The 12693-nt window shown below is 52.7% G+C and overlaps 1 protein-coding gene across 1 annotated transcript in view; it reads right to left on the bottom strand.

Annotated features, from left to right (window-relative positions):
• Positions 1 to 5514: 5514 nt before the first annotated feature.
• The window catches only part of LOC143692633 (uncharacterized), a 133232-nt gene continuing 126053 nt past the window's right edge, over positions 5515 to 12693 (bottom strand). Inside the window, exon 3 of the mRNA XM_077172883.1 lies at positions 5515 to 6145. Coding sequence (XP_077028998.1) covers positions 5515 to 6145 — 631 coding nt within the window. The remainder of the gene's footprint in view (positions 6146 to 12693) is intronic.

Raw genomic sequence — 12693 nt, 5'->3', positions numbered from 1 at the left:
CCCCAGGCACTTCTCAGCCCCTTCCCAGCCCTGACTGATTGAAGCTCTCTGTGCCTCTGTGCTGTGCCCGGGCTGGCTGCAGGCAGTGCCCCAGCCCTGCTGGGCTGGCACAAGAGCTGCTCATCCAGAGAAATGTGCTTTTGAAGCTCTTCTTGGTGAGCAGGAGCTGCCTCTGTGCCAGGAGCCCAGCCCAGCTCAGCAGCACAGACACAGCACAAGGACTTTAATCAGCCTCTGGGGCTTTGTGCTCAGGCCCTGGACATCAGTTCCCTGAGAGGGAGCTGAAGAAACCTCTGCAGAACTCCAAGGCAGAATCCAACTCCAAACTTTCTTGGACTTTTAATGGGTCCCAGAGAGGGACACAACTGAGCAAGTGTCCCCAGGCCCCAGGCAGAGCAGAGAACTGCAGGCAGTGATGACAGGTGGGGACAAAGAGAAGCCAAGTCTTGGTGCCCTGGGGCACAGCAGGGTCTGTGCCAGCAAGGGCTGGGAGGAGACACCTTGTCCTGAGGCCCTGGGGCCTCCTGGCACAGCCCCAGCCAGGCTGGGCACTGTCAGCCCCTTGTGCTGCCCTCAGCATCCCCCCCTAGCCCACATCCCAGTGGCCTCAAGGATCTGCTGCAAGGAGTCCCTGGGGAGCCTTGCTCAGCAATGGCCCTGGGGGCTCCTTCATGCTCCCTGCTGGGACTGCAGGTTTTTCAAAGGACTTTGGGTTTGGCTTTTGCCTTGCAGTCTCTGAGAGGTTTGTGCAATCATGGCCTCCAATTATCTGCTGTAATTAGTCCCTGCAGAGGCTTTGTCAGTAACAACACTCAGTGGGGCTCATTAATGCTTCAAGGTACTTGAGTTATTTGAAGGTACTTGGTATTTCCCTTTTGATAGAGACTCTGTGAGAGGTTTGTGCAATCATGGCCCCAATTAACGGCTTTAACGAGTCCCTTGAGAGCTTTGCACTGACACTCAGTGGGTCTCATTAATGCTTTGAGATACTCAAATTTTTTAAGGTAGTTTGGAATTTCCTTTCCATACTGAGACTCTGAGAGGTTTTTGGTCAATCCTGGCCTCCAATTGTCTGCTCCAAGGAGTCCATGAGGAGCCTGTGTTGGGGATGGACCTCAGTGGGACCCATTCATGCTTTGAGACACTTTGGGGTTTTCTTCTGACTTTGACTCCTGGAAAGGTTTGTGCCATCTCCTCTCAGGCCCTGAGGTTCAAGAGCTCAGCTCCAAATGCACCACAGGGCTCATCAGGATGCAGCAAGTCCTGACAAACCATGGCTCTGCCTTGATTTCCCTCTGCTCTTATGCAGTTTATCAGGAATGTATCTGGAGTGATTTTGGTTTGCTAATTTGAGATTTCTCAGCCAATGCACCTATCAGTGCAGTGGGATCAGTGTTAGCTAATTACCATTGCACTCACTGGAATATATTTACTCATTTCCTGCTGTGAGATAGGATTAGGAGAAAGGCAAAGTAGGCTCAAAATTTTAAAAGGGTATATAGAAAATTTTATTACCAATAAATAGAAGAAAGAATAATAAGAATCTGAACACTTCTCCTCTCCCTACAACCTTTTCTTTCTTACTGACAATGCAAGGAGACAAAACCTGAAATTTTCTGTCAGTTTACACCATCTAGAACAGTCTTTCTTCAGTTCACTTAGGCAGAGGAGACTCTCTTTCATGCTATGGAGACTTCTCCATAAGAAAAATGTTCTCTTGTGGCTCTCAATTCCCACGAAGAGCAGGTGCCCAGAAAATATGCAAGTGTGAAGTCCCTCCCATTTTTCACAGCTTAACCCACAGCTGGTTTTATGGGCCATGTCAACTAATGGGGTATGAGTTTAAAGATGAGCTGTTCAAGAGCAAAGATTCTCTTCATCTATTTCTGAAATCATCTTCATCTCTGAGAACAGAGATCTTCTTCTTCTCTCCCTGAGGGCACAGGATCTCACCACTCTTCTCTCTTTCTCTGTTTAAACTTCTCATGGGATCACAGCTACTTCAACATTTGCTTACTTTAGCATGGAGGTTTTTGCTGAACAGGTCATCTCCCCATATTTTCAAATAGTTATAGGGAAAAGAGAGTCTGATATATTAATTCCATCCTTCTCCATAGCTTTACAAGAGGATTTCAGCCCCAAGATCAAGGCATCTCCTCATTCCTCCCATCTGGGACTCAGCTTCCCCTTCAGTGACCTGGGTGTCTTCATGTTTGTCCTTTTCTCTCACTGGAGGGAGGATGGAAGCACTGAAAGAGTTCATATCTCACCCGGGGCCTGCAGATGGTTCCGTGCCCCCGGCCGGGCTCGGTGCTTGCGGCCGGAGCTGTTTTACGATGGAGGTTTCTGCAGCGGCTGCGCTGGGGCTGTGTCAGGATGGGCCGCACTGGGGCAGGGCCAGGATCTCAGCAGCCAGGCCAGAGCACAGCAGCAGCACGGCTGGGGCCGATGGCTTCTCCTGCCCCTGCCCGGGGCTTGCGGCTGAAGCCCCAAGGGTGGCAGAATCTTGGCCGAGCCGGCCCGGCCCGGGGCTGCTCCTGGGGCCCGGCGGATCCTGGCTGGGCCCGGGCTGGCGGCGGGGCAGGGCTCAGCAGGGCCCAGATGTTCCCAACTGCAGCCATGGCCCGGCCCGGCCTCGGCCCCGCGGCCTCCCCTGCCCTGCCCGGCAGCCGATGGGGCCTGGCGGGGTCCCTGGGAAGGGGCCCGGCCCCACGGCAGGAGCCGCCCGGCCCGGCCTGGCTGAGACGGGGCCGGGTCAGCCTGGTTACCTCTGGGCCAGCCAGAAGGGAAAGAGACCCTCCCAGGCTTTCCCATCTTTAACATGTGCCTTCACAGAGGCGTGTACAGTTTCCTTAGTGGTTTAACAGATTGTCAATTCTCAAAGATAATTACTGATTGTTTTTTTTGTCAGACACGGAGGAAACTGCTAGCAGCTTCTCTTAGAACATCACTTCCGTGATGCAAAACCAACACAACAGCGCAGAGCACAGAGCTCCTTTGTCCATATATAGTGCTCATGTGCCCGAGGTTTCAAAATACCTCCCTGGGAGATCTCCGGGCCCTCTCCAAGGTGTTTTCAAATGAAAACATTCAGCTCAGAGTCTAAGAAAATCACCAGAGGACAGGGCCAGCCTGGCCTGTCTGTCCTGGCTACTTTTGTCTGAGATCAGTCCTTGGATAAACAGAATTGAGAGGCCAAATTCTAATTTTGGCCATGGTCCCTGGACCTGAAAGCCGGTTCTTTTCCATAGGAAGGAAGGAACAGAGCCCCAGTGTTTCAGGGGCAGATGAGAAATGGCCACCAGAGGCCAAGGCCAGCCAGAGCAAGCAGGATTTTGTTCTGAGTGATATCCTTGCATATAGGAATTGCTTTAGGGAGAGTTTCAATTTTGGCAATGGGCATCTGAAAAGGGGGGCGGTTCTTTCCCATAGCAAGAAAAGCACGGAGCCCCGGTTTTCCAGGAGCTGATGAGAGGCGGCCCTTGACATTGCAACATCAGCCAGACCTGTCAGGGGACCCCTGGGAAGCCAAACCAGCCAGGTCTGTTCCATGTTCCCTCAGTTCCATGGGGCCCCACAGTGTCCCAATGGTCCCTTGCTTCCCTGAGGCCCTGAAGAGTCATAATGCCCCCTTGGTGACACCAGGCCCTGAAGGGTCCCAATGGTCTCCATGGTTCCATCAGGCCCCACGGAGCCATAATGGTCTCTGGGTTCCATGAAGCCCCACTGTGTCACCATGGCCCCTTGGTTCCATGGGCTCCAGTGGTGCCACAATGATTCCCTTGGTTCCATGAGGTCTCCACAGTGTCCCAGTGATCTCCATGGGGAGGGAAGAACCCAGCCCCAGTGTTGCAGGGGCAGTCACCAGAGGTCCAGGCCACCCAGGCTTGATGGTACTGGCAGATTGTGCCTGGGAGCAACCCTTGGATATCCAGAATTTTGGAGGTGGAATCCAATTTCAGACATGGACACCTGGAGGATAAGGATGCTTGTTTTCCATTGGAAAGAAAGCACGGAACACTGATTACACAGTGACATTTGGGGATCTATGGGGAGTATTGGGGATTTTTCCTGCACCTCGTGACCCAACAGGAGCTTCTCTAATAAACTTTGCCTGAAGCTCCCACTGTGGTCATGACAGGAACCCCTGTGAGTGTCTGGGACATCTCGGCTCTTTGGCAGCCTGGGGACTCCTGGGATGTCACCATGGGATGGCTGTGACTGCCTCTGACCCCAGGGCTCTTTACCATCCCAGAAAGCCCTGGGAGGCATCCATGGAGCCCCTGTCTCTGTGTGTGACATTCCAGCTCTGGAACAGCCTGGAGACTCTTGGAAAGTTCCCATGGAACCCTTCTGAGGACCTGTGACAAATCTGATCCTTAGCAGGCAACCATCACCAGTCCACTGTTGCTATGGTCAGTTTCCATGGCAACCATCACCAGCCCCCTGCTGCTATGCTCAGTCCCTTGGCAGCTCCATGGAGACCCCATGCCAGGGGTGGTTGCCATGGACACCAGCTCAGGCCTGCAGCCAGAGCCCGTTGCCATGGCAACCATTGGCAGCCCCCATCCCCAGGCTGATGGGATCCCAGAAGCACAGAATTGGCTGAGCTGGGAGGGACCCATCAGGATCCTCCAGTCCAACTGCTGGCCCTGCACAGGACACCCCAACAATGCCAGCCTGGGCCTGGCAGCGCTGGCCAAACGCTGCTGCAGCTCAGAGAGCCCTGGAGCTGGGACCCTGCCCTGGGGAGCCTGGCCAGGGCCCCAGCAGCCTCTGGGCAAAAACCTTTTCCTGACATCCAACCTGAGCCTGCCCCAACTCAGCTGCAGCCGCTCCCTCCACTCCTGTCTCTGGGCACCAGAGGGAAGAGGTTCCCACAGCCCCAGCCAGGGACCCGCTCCCAAGGCTGCTGCCATGGCCACCAGGGCTGGCACCAGCTGGGATGCTCGGTTTCCACGGGCCGGGCTTCAGGAATGGGATTCCCCAATTTCCTGCTCCCGCTAAAACCGCGCTGCCCTCGCTGCCCTCCCGCCTCCCATGGAAAGCACAAAAGGCAAAGATCCCGGGCTGGGATAAGAACAATTTATTGGGAATAGCAACGAGATAAGGAACAAACAGGAACAGAAACAATATTGATAACAGAAGGGATAAATAAAACTGTTTACAGGGAAAACTACAACACAACTCACAGGGTCTGCCTGGCTACAATATTTCTTGCCTGGAAAGGACACCCTTCTCCTCAGGGAGAGAGAGAGAGTCCCTTTCCTGTCCCTGGCAATGATCTGAGGTGGGACTGAATGTAATGACAGGGCCATGGCCAGACCCTCATGTTCTCCAATCCCACATCAGGTCATTGGCAAAGGGCAGGAAAAGGTACAGGTGTCTTCCCAGCATGGATCACAGGGAACATGGATCACCAGGGCTCTTTGCAATCTGGCTTCTCCCATGGGGGATGAAGCTGGAGTGGTGCATGAAGCTGTTCCTGCAATCGAGGCACTTGCAGGGCTTCATTTACGGGTGGCTCCGTTGGTGTCTTGTCAAATGAGAGCTTCTGGTGAAGCTCTTCCCACACTGGGGACACTCGTAGGGCCTCTGCCTCTCCCCAGTGTGGATGCGCTGGTGCCTGATGAGGGTGGAATTGTGCTTGAAGCTCTTCCCGCAGTCAGGGCAGTAGAAGGGCCTCTCATCCCTGTGAATGCGCTCATGCAGGAGGAGATTTGAGCTGGTCCGAAACCTCTTCCCACACGTGGGGCACTCGTAGGGTCTCTCCCCATTGTGGATGAGCTGGTGCCTGATGAGGTGGTACTTGCGCTTGAAGCCCATCCCGCAATCAGGGCAGTGGAAGGGCCTTTCCTCTGTGTGAATCTGCCGGTGCCTGGCGAGATCAGGGCTGGTGTGAAACCTCTTCTGGCACTCAGGACACTCGTAGGGCCTCTCCCCAGTCTGGATGCACTGGTGGGTCAAAAGGGTGGAGCTGCAGCTGAAGACCTTCCCACACTCCCCACACTCATAGGGCCATTCCCCAGTGTGGATCATCTGGTGGCTGATCAGGGTGCTGCTCTGCCTGAAGCTCTTCCCACACTCCAAGCACTTGTGGGGCTTTTTCCCATCATGAAGCTGCTCATGGGCCACCAGCTCCGAGCTCTGGCTGAAGCTCTGTCCACCTTCCTGGCTCAGGGTGGGTCTTTCCTCCTCAGAGCACCCTGGGCTGGGTTTGGAGCCCCTTCTCCTGTGGGATCTCTGGGACTTGTCCTCCACGTTGGAATTCTGCACTGTGGAGCCACTCAAAATGGCCTCTTCCACGATGTTCTGCCTTGGGGATTTGTCCTCCGTGGTCTCCATCCTCAGCTTCTTCCCTGGGGGAGGAAGGACAAGGAGAGGATGGGATTTGCCGCCGTGCCAGAGGGAAGGGGAAGGAGATCCCCCCAGTGCATCCCCAGCAGGACGGGGTTGGCAGCAGGGTTGTCCTACAGCCGGGGGCTGTGCTGGGCTGGGAGATGGAGCAGGAGAGAGGGGGAAAGGGGCACTGACTTCCTCCTCACCTGCCTGGGGCTCCTGGGGCACCTTCTTCTTCCTCACAGCCTCCTCCTCCATCTGGCCAAGTTTATGGGATGGAAAATCCTGTTTTGAGAAGAAAACAAGGGATAAGTACATTGAATTTTGTACTTGTTTGAAGGCAAACCTGGGGAGGGTCTAAACCAGGATTACAATTTAATAAGAAAATGAAGATCAAGGCAATGATGCAGAAACACTGCCTTAAACTGACAGAGTCAGGATATAACCTGACACTCTGTTGCTGGTCAGGCTGGTGGCAGCAGTCCCATTAAATGGTGGCTGCAGTCCTGTGGGAGTGATGAACGTGATTCTGTCCAAGCAGTGATCCTGTAGAAGGGTCTGGTCTTCCTCTGAAGGTCCAGTGGTGGTTCTGGAGCTGTTGTCCTCTGGGAATCCAGTAGGCAAGCTGCTCCTGGTGTTGCAAGGCTCACCTTATATGCAGGTAGGAATGCTTGGATCCTCCCCCTGGGCGGAGCATGCCACAATGGGAGGATGGAATTTGATCAGTCCTGCAGTGACACTCAATGGCCCATTCACAGAAGATATCTCCCCTGGAGGGTGTTATCAGGGCTGAGTCATGGAAGAGATCAAGAACACTGCCCCACCTGTTTATAGCAGTTGATGAAGATGGGGATTGAAAACATGCATTTGGTTCCATCTTACATTGCAGCCTGAAACAGTGGGGGAATCCCTGCTCAGGGGGTGAACACCACCCCCCTTACCCAAACTGGCTCAGGTGTAAAACCCCCACCCTGGGAAGGCCACACACACACAGGGGACAATGTCACACTTGCCCTGCTCCAGGGCAAATGGCATCTCTCTAATATTTTCTTAACCAGATTGCAAAATTATTTTGGCACAGTGAGTTCAGGGCACTGTTCTTTGACCCCAGTTGCCTTTGACAACAGCATGGTTCCTTCCTCTGAGGAGGTTGTGGGTCTCTCTGGAGGAACTCTTGGAAACTTGGATGCAGCTTCCTCTGAGCAACCTATGGGAGAACTGATGAGGAAAATGGCTGTTGTGGGACTGGAATGTAAAGAAAATACTTTGTTGTCCCTACTTGAAAAGTTTGTTAAAATCACTGGTGGAAATGGAGCAAATGATACCAGCAAGACTGACAAGGTTCATTCACCACATGGCGAGGAACACAAGGCTGCTAAAAGTCCCACAAGAAGCCCAGCTCAAGTAGCTAAATTCCCAAATAACTACTGAATTCCCAGGCTTGGGTTTTTTCCAAATGTGAGAATCATTATTCTCTTCATCCCTGTCACCTTTGTGACAGCTACACAGAGCTTCCACTGCCTTTTAATAATATCTGTATTGGGCCGAATTTGCACTTTTCTTTAATTGTAACCTGCCAGCAGCTGAGCTGGAGCTGTGCAGGAACCAAGGAAACTTGGAATTGCCACAGAATTGCTTCTATTTTCAGCCGGTGCTGCGGTGGCCGTGGGGCAGAGGGGTGGGAAAGGGGGCTCCGGGGTGGCAGTGGAGGAAATGCCGGGCCCGGGGGCTGAGCACAGGGCTGAGCACGCAGAGATGGTTTTGTTCTTGCTGAGCTCGCACTGAGCCAAGGCCTGTCCTGCCCCTCATTCGGCCACGCTGGGGAGGGGCTGAGGGTGTGGGGGAGCTTGGGAGGGGACACAGCCAGGACAGGAGATCCCAGCTGACCCCAGGGATAGCCCAGACCATAGGACATCATGATCAGTGCATGAAGTGTGGGGAACAAGGAGGAAGGGGGCACAGTTGCAGTGAGGGTTTTGTCTCCCCAGGTAACACTTAGGCAGGATTGGGCCCTGTTTCGCCAGTGGGCAGGGCCCGCACCAAAGACACAGACACCAACTTAACTTAAGGAACAGTGTAATTTAGATAATGCAAATTTGCAAAAAATTACAAAAATATTAGGTAGGCAAAGCAAATAATCATTAGTCAATAATTCCAAAAGAGAAGATGTTGAAATGAGTATCACACAACTGTCCAATTCTGGCTGCAGGCTCTGGAGATTCTATCTCTGCCTTCAATCAGGGTTGCATTCCCTAAACAATCCTGGTACCAAATCCTGCTTTCCAAGGCTGGAACAGTGTCTCAGGTTTAGCTGGGTGTGTATTCAATTACCCTCTGTTAAAGCTGGGGCAATTATCATCTGTTAATTGAGCAGTTTACTTTATCTCTTCTGCAAGGAATCCTCCCTCCAGGGAGATATCTTCTGTTAATGGGCCATTGAGTGTCACTGATAAAAATTCCATCATCCCATTGTGAGAAGCTCTGCCCAGAGGGAGGAGCCAAGCATTCCTAGCTGGATATAATCTGAGAATGTGAACAACAGAGTCAGCCTTCTCCCACAAGATTCCCAGAAGAGCAGCTTTCAGCTCCACTGGATCCCAGAGGAAGACCAGGCCAATCGACGCCACAGCTGGACCTTCAGAGGAAAACTCCACCCTTCTACAGGATCACTGCTCCAACAGAACCACACCTGTCCCTGCAGGAGCACTGCAGCCACCATTTAACAGGAGTGCTACCAACACTCTGACCCACAGGGTGTCAGGTCGTATTCTTACTCTGGAAGTAGTTTTTAGTACTACTGCATTTGTATTTTTAATTTTCCTTCTGAAGAATTGTTATTCCTATTCCCATAGACTTTGCTTGACAGCCCCTTGTTTTGAAAATTATAATTCCAAGTGAAGGGATTAACATTTTCCATTTCAAGGGAGTCTCCTGCCTTCCTTAGCAGACACCTGTCTTTTCAAACTGACACAATGCCCTGGGACAGCCAGGCAGGTGAGGAGGAAGTCAGTGCCCCTTTCCGCCTCTCTCCTGCTCCATCTCCCAGCCCAGCACAGCCCCCGGCTGCAGGACAACCCTGCTGCCAACCCCGTCCTGCTGGGGATGCACTGGGGGGATCTCCTTCCCCTTCCCTCTGGCACGGAGGCAAATCCCATCCTCTCCTTGTCCTTCCTCCCCCAGAGGAGGAGCTGAGGATGGAGACCAGGGAGGACAAATCCCCAAAGCAGAACCTCATGGAACAGGCCATTTTGAATGGCTCCACAGTGCAGAATTCCAATATAGAGGAAAAGCCCCAGAGATCCCACAGGAGGAGTGGCTCCAAACCCAGCCCAGGGTGCTCTGAGGAGGAAATACCCACCCTGAGCCAGGAAGGTGGACAGAGCTCAGAGCTGGTGGTCCATGAGCAGCTTCACAATGGGGAGAAGGCCCACAAGTGCTTGGAGTGTGAGAAGAGCTTCAGGCAGAGCAGCACCCTGATCAGCCACCAGATGATCCACACTGGGGAATGGCCCTACGAGTGTGGGGAGTGTGGGAAGAGCTTCAGCTCCTGATCCACCCTTGTTACCCACCAACGCATCCAGACTGGGGAGAGGCCCTACGAGTGTCCCGAGTGCCAGAAGCCATTTCAGACCAGCTCCGATCTCTTCAGGCACCAGCGAATTCACACTGATGAGAGGCAGAGCTGCCCTGACTGTGGGAAGGGCTTCAAGCAGAAAGCCCACCTCATCAGGCACCAGCACATCCACACTGGGGAGAGGCCCTACGAGTGTCCCCAGTGTGGGAAGAGCTTCACCAGCAGCTCTCACTTGACCAGACACCAACGGAGGCACCAGTAAGGAAAGGCCTGCAAATGCCCCAGCTGCAGGAAGAGCTTCATGCACCACTCCAGCTTCATCCCCCTTTAGAGGACCCACGTTGGGAAGAGTCCTGGGGATCCGTTTTGCCCATGATCCATGCTGGGAAGACACCTGTCCCTTTTCCTGCCCTGTGACATGATGTGGGATTGAAGAACATGATGGTCTGGCCATGGCCCTTTCATTACATTCACTCCCACCTCAGGCTATTGCCAGGGGCAGGAAAGGGACCTTCTCTCTCTCTCCCAGAGGAGAAGGGTGTCCTTTCCAGACAGGGGAAATTGTGGCTGGGAAGAGACAGTCAGTTGTGTTTAGTTTTCCCTGTCAAAGTTTTGTTTATCCCTTCTGTTATCAATATTGTTTCTGTTCCATTTTTTCCTTATCTCGTTGCTGTTCCCAATAAATTGTTCTTATCCCAGCCCGGGATCTTTGCCTTTTGTGCTTTTCATGGGAGGCGGGAGGGCAGCGAGGGCAGCGCGGTTTTAGCGGGAGCAGGAAATTGGGGAATCCCATTGCTGAAGCCCGGCCCGTGGAAACCGAGCATCCCAGCTGGTGCCAGCCCTGGTGGCCATGGCAACCACCCCTGGCATGGGGTCTCCATGGAGCTGCCAAGGGACTGAGCACAGCAACAGGGGGCGCAGTGATGGTTTCCATGGAAACTGACCATAGCAACAGGGGGCTGGTGATGGTTGCCTGCTAAGGATCAGATTTGTCACAGGCCCTCAGAGGAGCTTCATGGGATCTTTCCAAGAGTCTCCAGGCTGTTCCAGAGCTGGAATGTCACAGGCAGGGACAGGGGCTCCATGGAGACCTCCCAGGGCTTTCTGGGGATGGTAAAGAACCCTGTGGTCAGAGGCAGTCACAGCCATTCCATGGTGACATCCCAGGGCACCTTGGGCTGCAAAGGCACCCATCTGTCACAGGCACTCACGGGGGCTCCACGGTGACATCCCAGGAGTCCCCAGGCTGCCAAAGAGCCGGGATGGCCCAGACACTCACAGGGGTTCCTGTCATGGGCACAGTGGGAACTTCAGGCAAAGTTTATTAGAGAAGCTCCTGTTGGGTTACAAGGTACAGAAACGATTCCCAATAGTCCCCACAGATCCTCAAATGTCTCCGTTGAGTCAGAGATGACACAGACTCAGATCAGAAGGCTAAGGGCTAAAAGGCACACATTTTTTCAATCCTCTTCCTTTTGACCTTGGTTTTCTACAGGTGGACCTCATTGGTCATTTAATCAACACATTTCATATGATTGGCTGATAAAGTCAACCCCCTTCAGTAAACAACTTTATGGAAAAAACAACCTATTACAGACACCACCTGTCGATAATTTACAATTCTTTCTCTCCAGCTTCCTAATGGTTCCCAATCTAATTAATGGGAAAACTCTCTTGCTTTCTCTGTCTCTGACCAGACTCTCATATCCACAGAAAAATAGCCCCAAGGACCTCCAGGCTTTGTAATCTCCTTCTGTGAGAGGAGCCTTGAAGCAGCTGGCTCCAATCCCAGCCTCAGACTTTTACAGAGTTCATGGGTAAAGAATTATCAAGGTGAAATTTAACCTTTAGCATTTGTCCCACAGGATTAGGGATGACAAAGCATATATATTTATAAAAAATTTCTATTATCTCTTATGGTAACAATTAGACAAAATTATCTTATCTTAATCAGAAATATTTAGTCCAAGGTATAGGAGCTGTACCATATTATATTATATTATATTATATTAATTTATAGAAAGCACTCAGAAGGGATTTCAAGGCAATTTTATTAAAGGAAAAGAAGCTGTTTTTAAGGAGAGATTGATGTCACTCCCACAGACCAATGACCATGGGCAAATCCCTTTGGCTCAGCCTGAAGAAGTGACCTTAAGGGGTGTCCCGACTGCAGGGAGGAATCTCAACACCCCCCAGGAAGGGAAATATCAGGAGATGCTGCCATTAAAATTTGGGATGGGGCTTTTCTAGTCTGAGGTGCTTCCCTGTCTGTCAGATGTGCCCAGGCTGGGCCAGCTCAGCAGCTCTGCAGAAGCTCTCAGTGGTGTCACTTGGTTGTTCCTTCCTCTGGGGATTTTCCAGCACTGTCACAGCTTCAGCTCCCTCTGAGGATGTTGAACTTTGGGATGGAGGAGTCAGGCTGGTTTCTGCATTATTCACCCCAAAAGCAGCATGACCCCCCCCTCCTTCATTTCCCACTGGGGCCTTTGCAAACATGGTGTTGCTGGAGTTGTTGGAGCCCATTGCAGGCAGAGCCTCCTGCTCCAGCAGGAACTGCCTTTCCTGTGCCATCAGCAGGGCAGGTCCCGCTGCAGGAAAAGCCCCAGGCCAGCCCCAGCACAGGGAAGGCCTCGGGCACAAGGGCAGAGTGCCATGCTGGGAGCTGTGCCAGGGAGAGCCTGAGGCACCAAAGGCACCTTGGCAGCAGCAGCTGCTTGCAGGCCATGGCCAGAAGCCTCCCTTGGCAGCCCGGCCTGGTGGCCACCACTGCAGAGCTGCTG

The sequence above is a fragment of the Agelaius phoeniceus genome, assembly GCF_051311805.1.
Source record: "Agelaius phoeniceus isolate bAgePho1 chromosome W unlocalized genomic scaffold, bAgePho1.hap1 SUPER_W_unloc_2, whole genome shotgun sequence".
NCBI classification, from domain to species: Eukaryota; Metazoa; Chordata; class Aves; order Passeriformes; family Icteridae; genus Agelaius; species Agelaius phoeniceus.
This window is presented reverse-complemented; position numbering and strand designations above follow the sequence as displayed.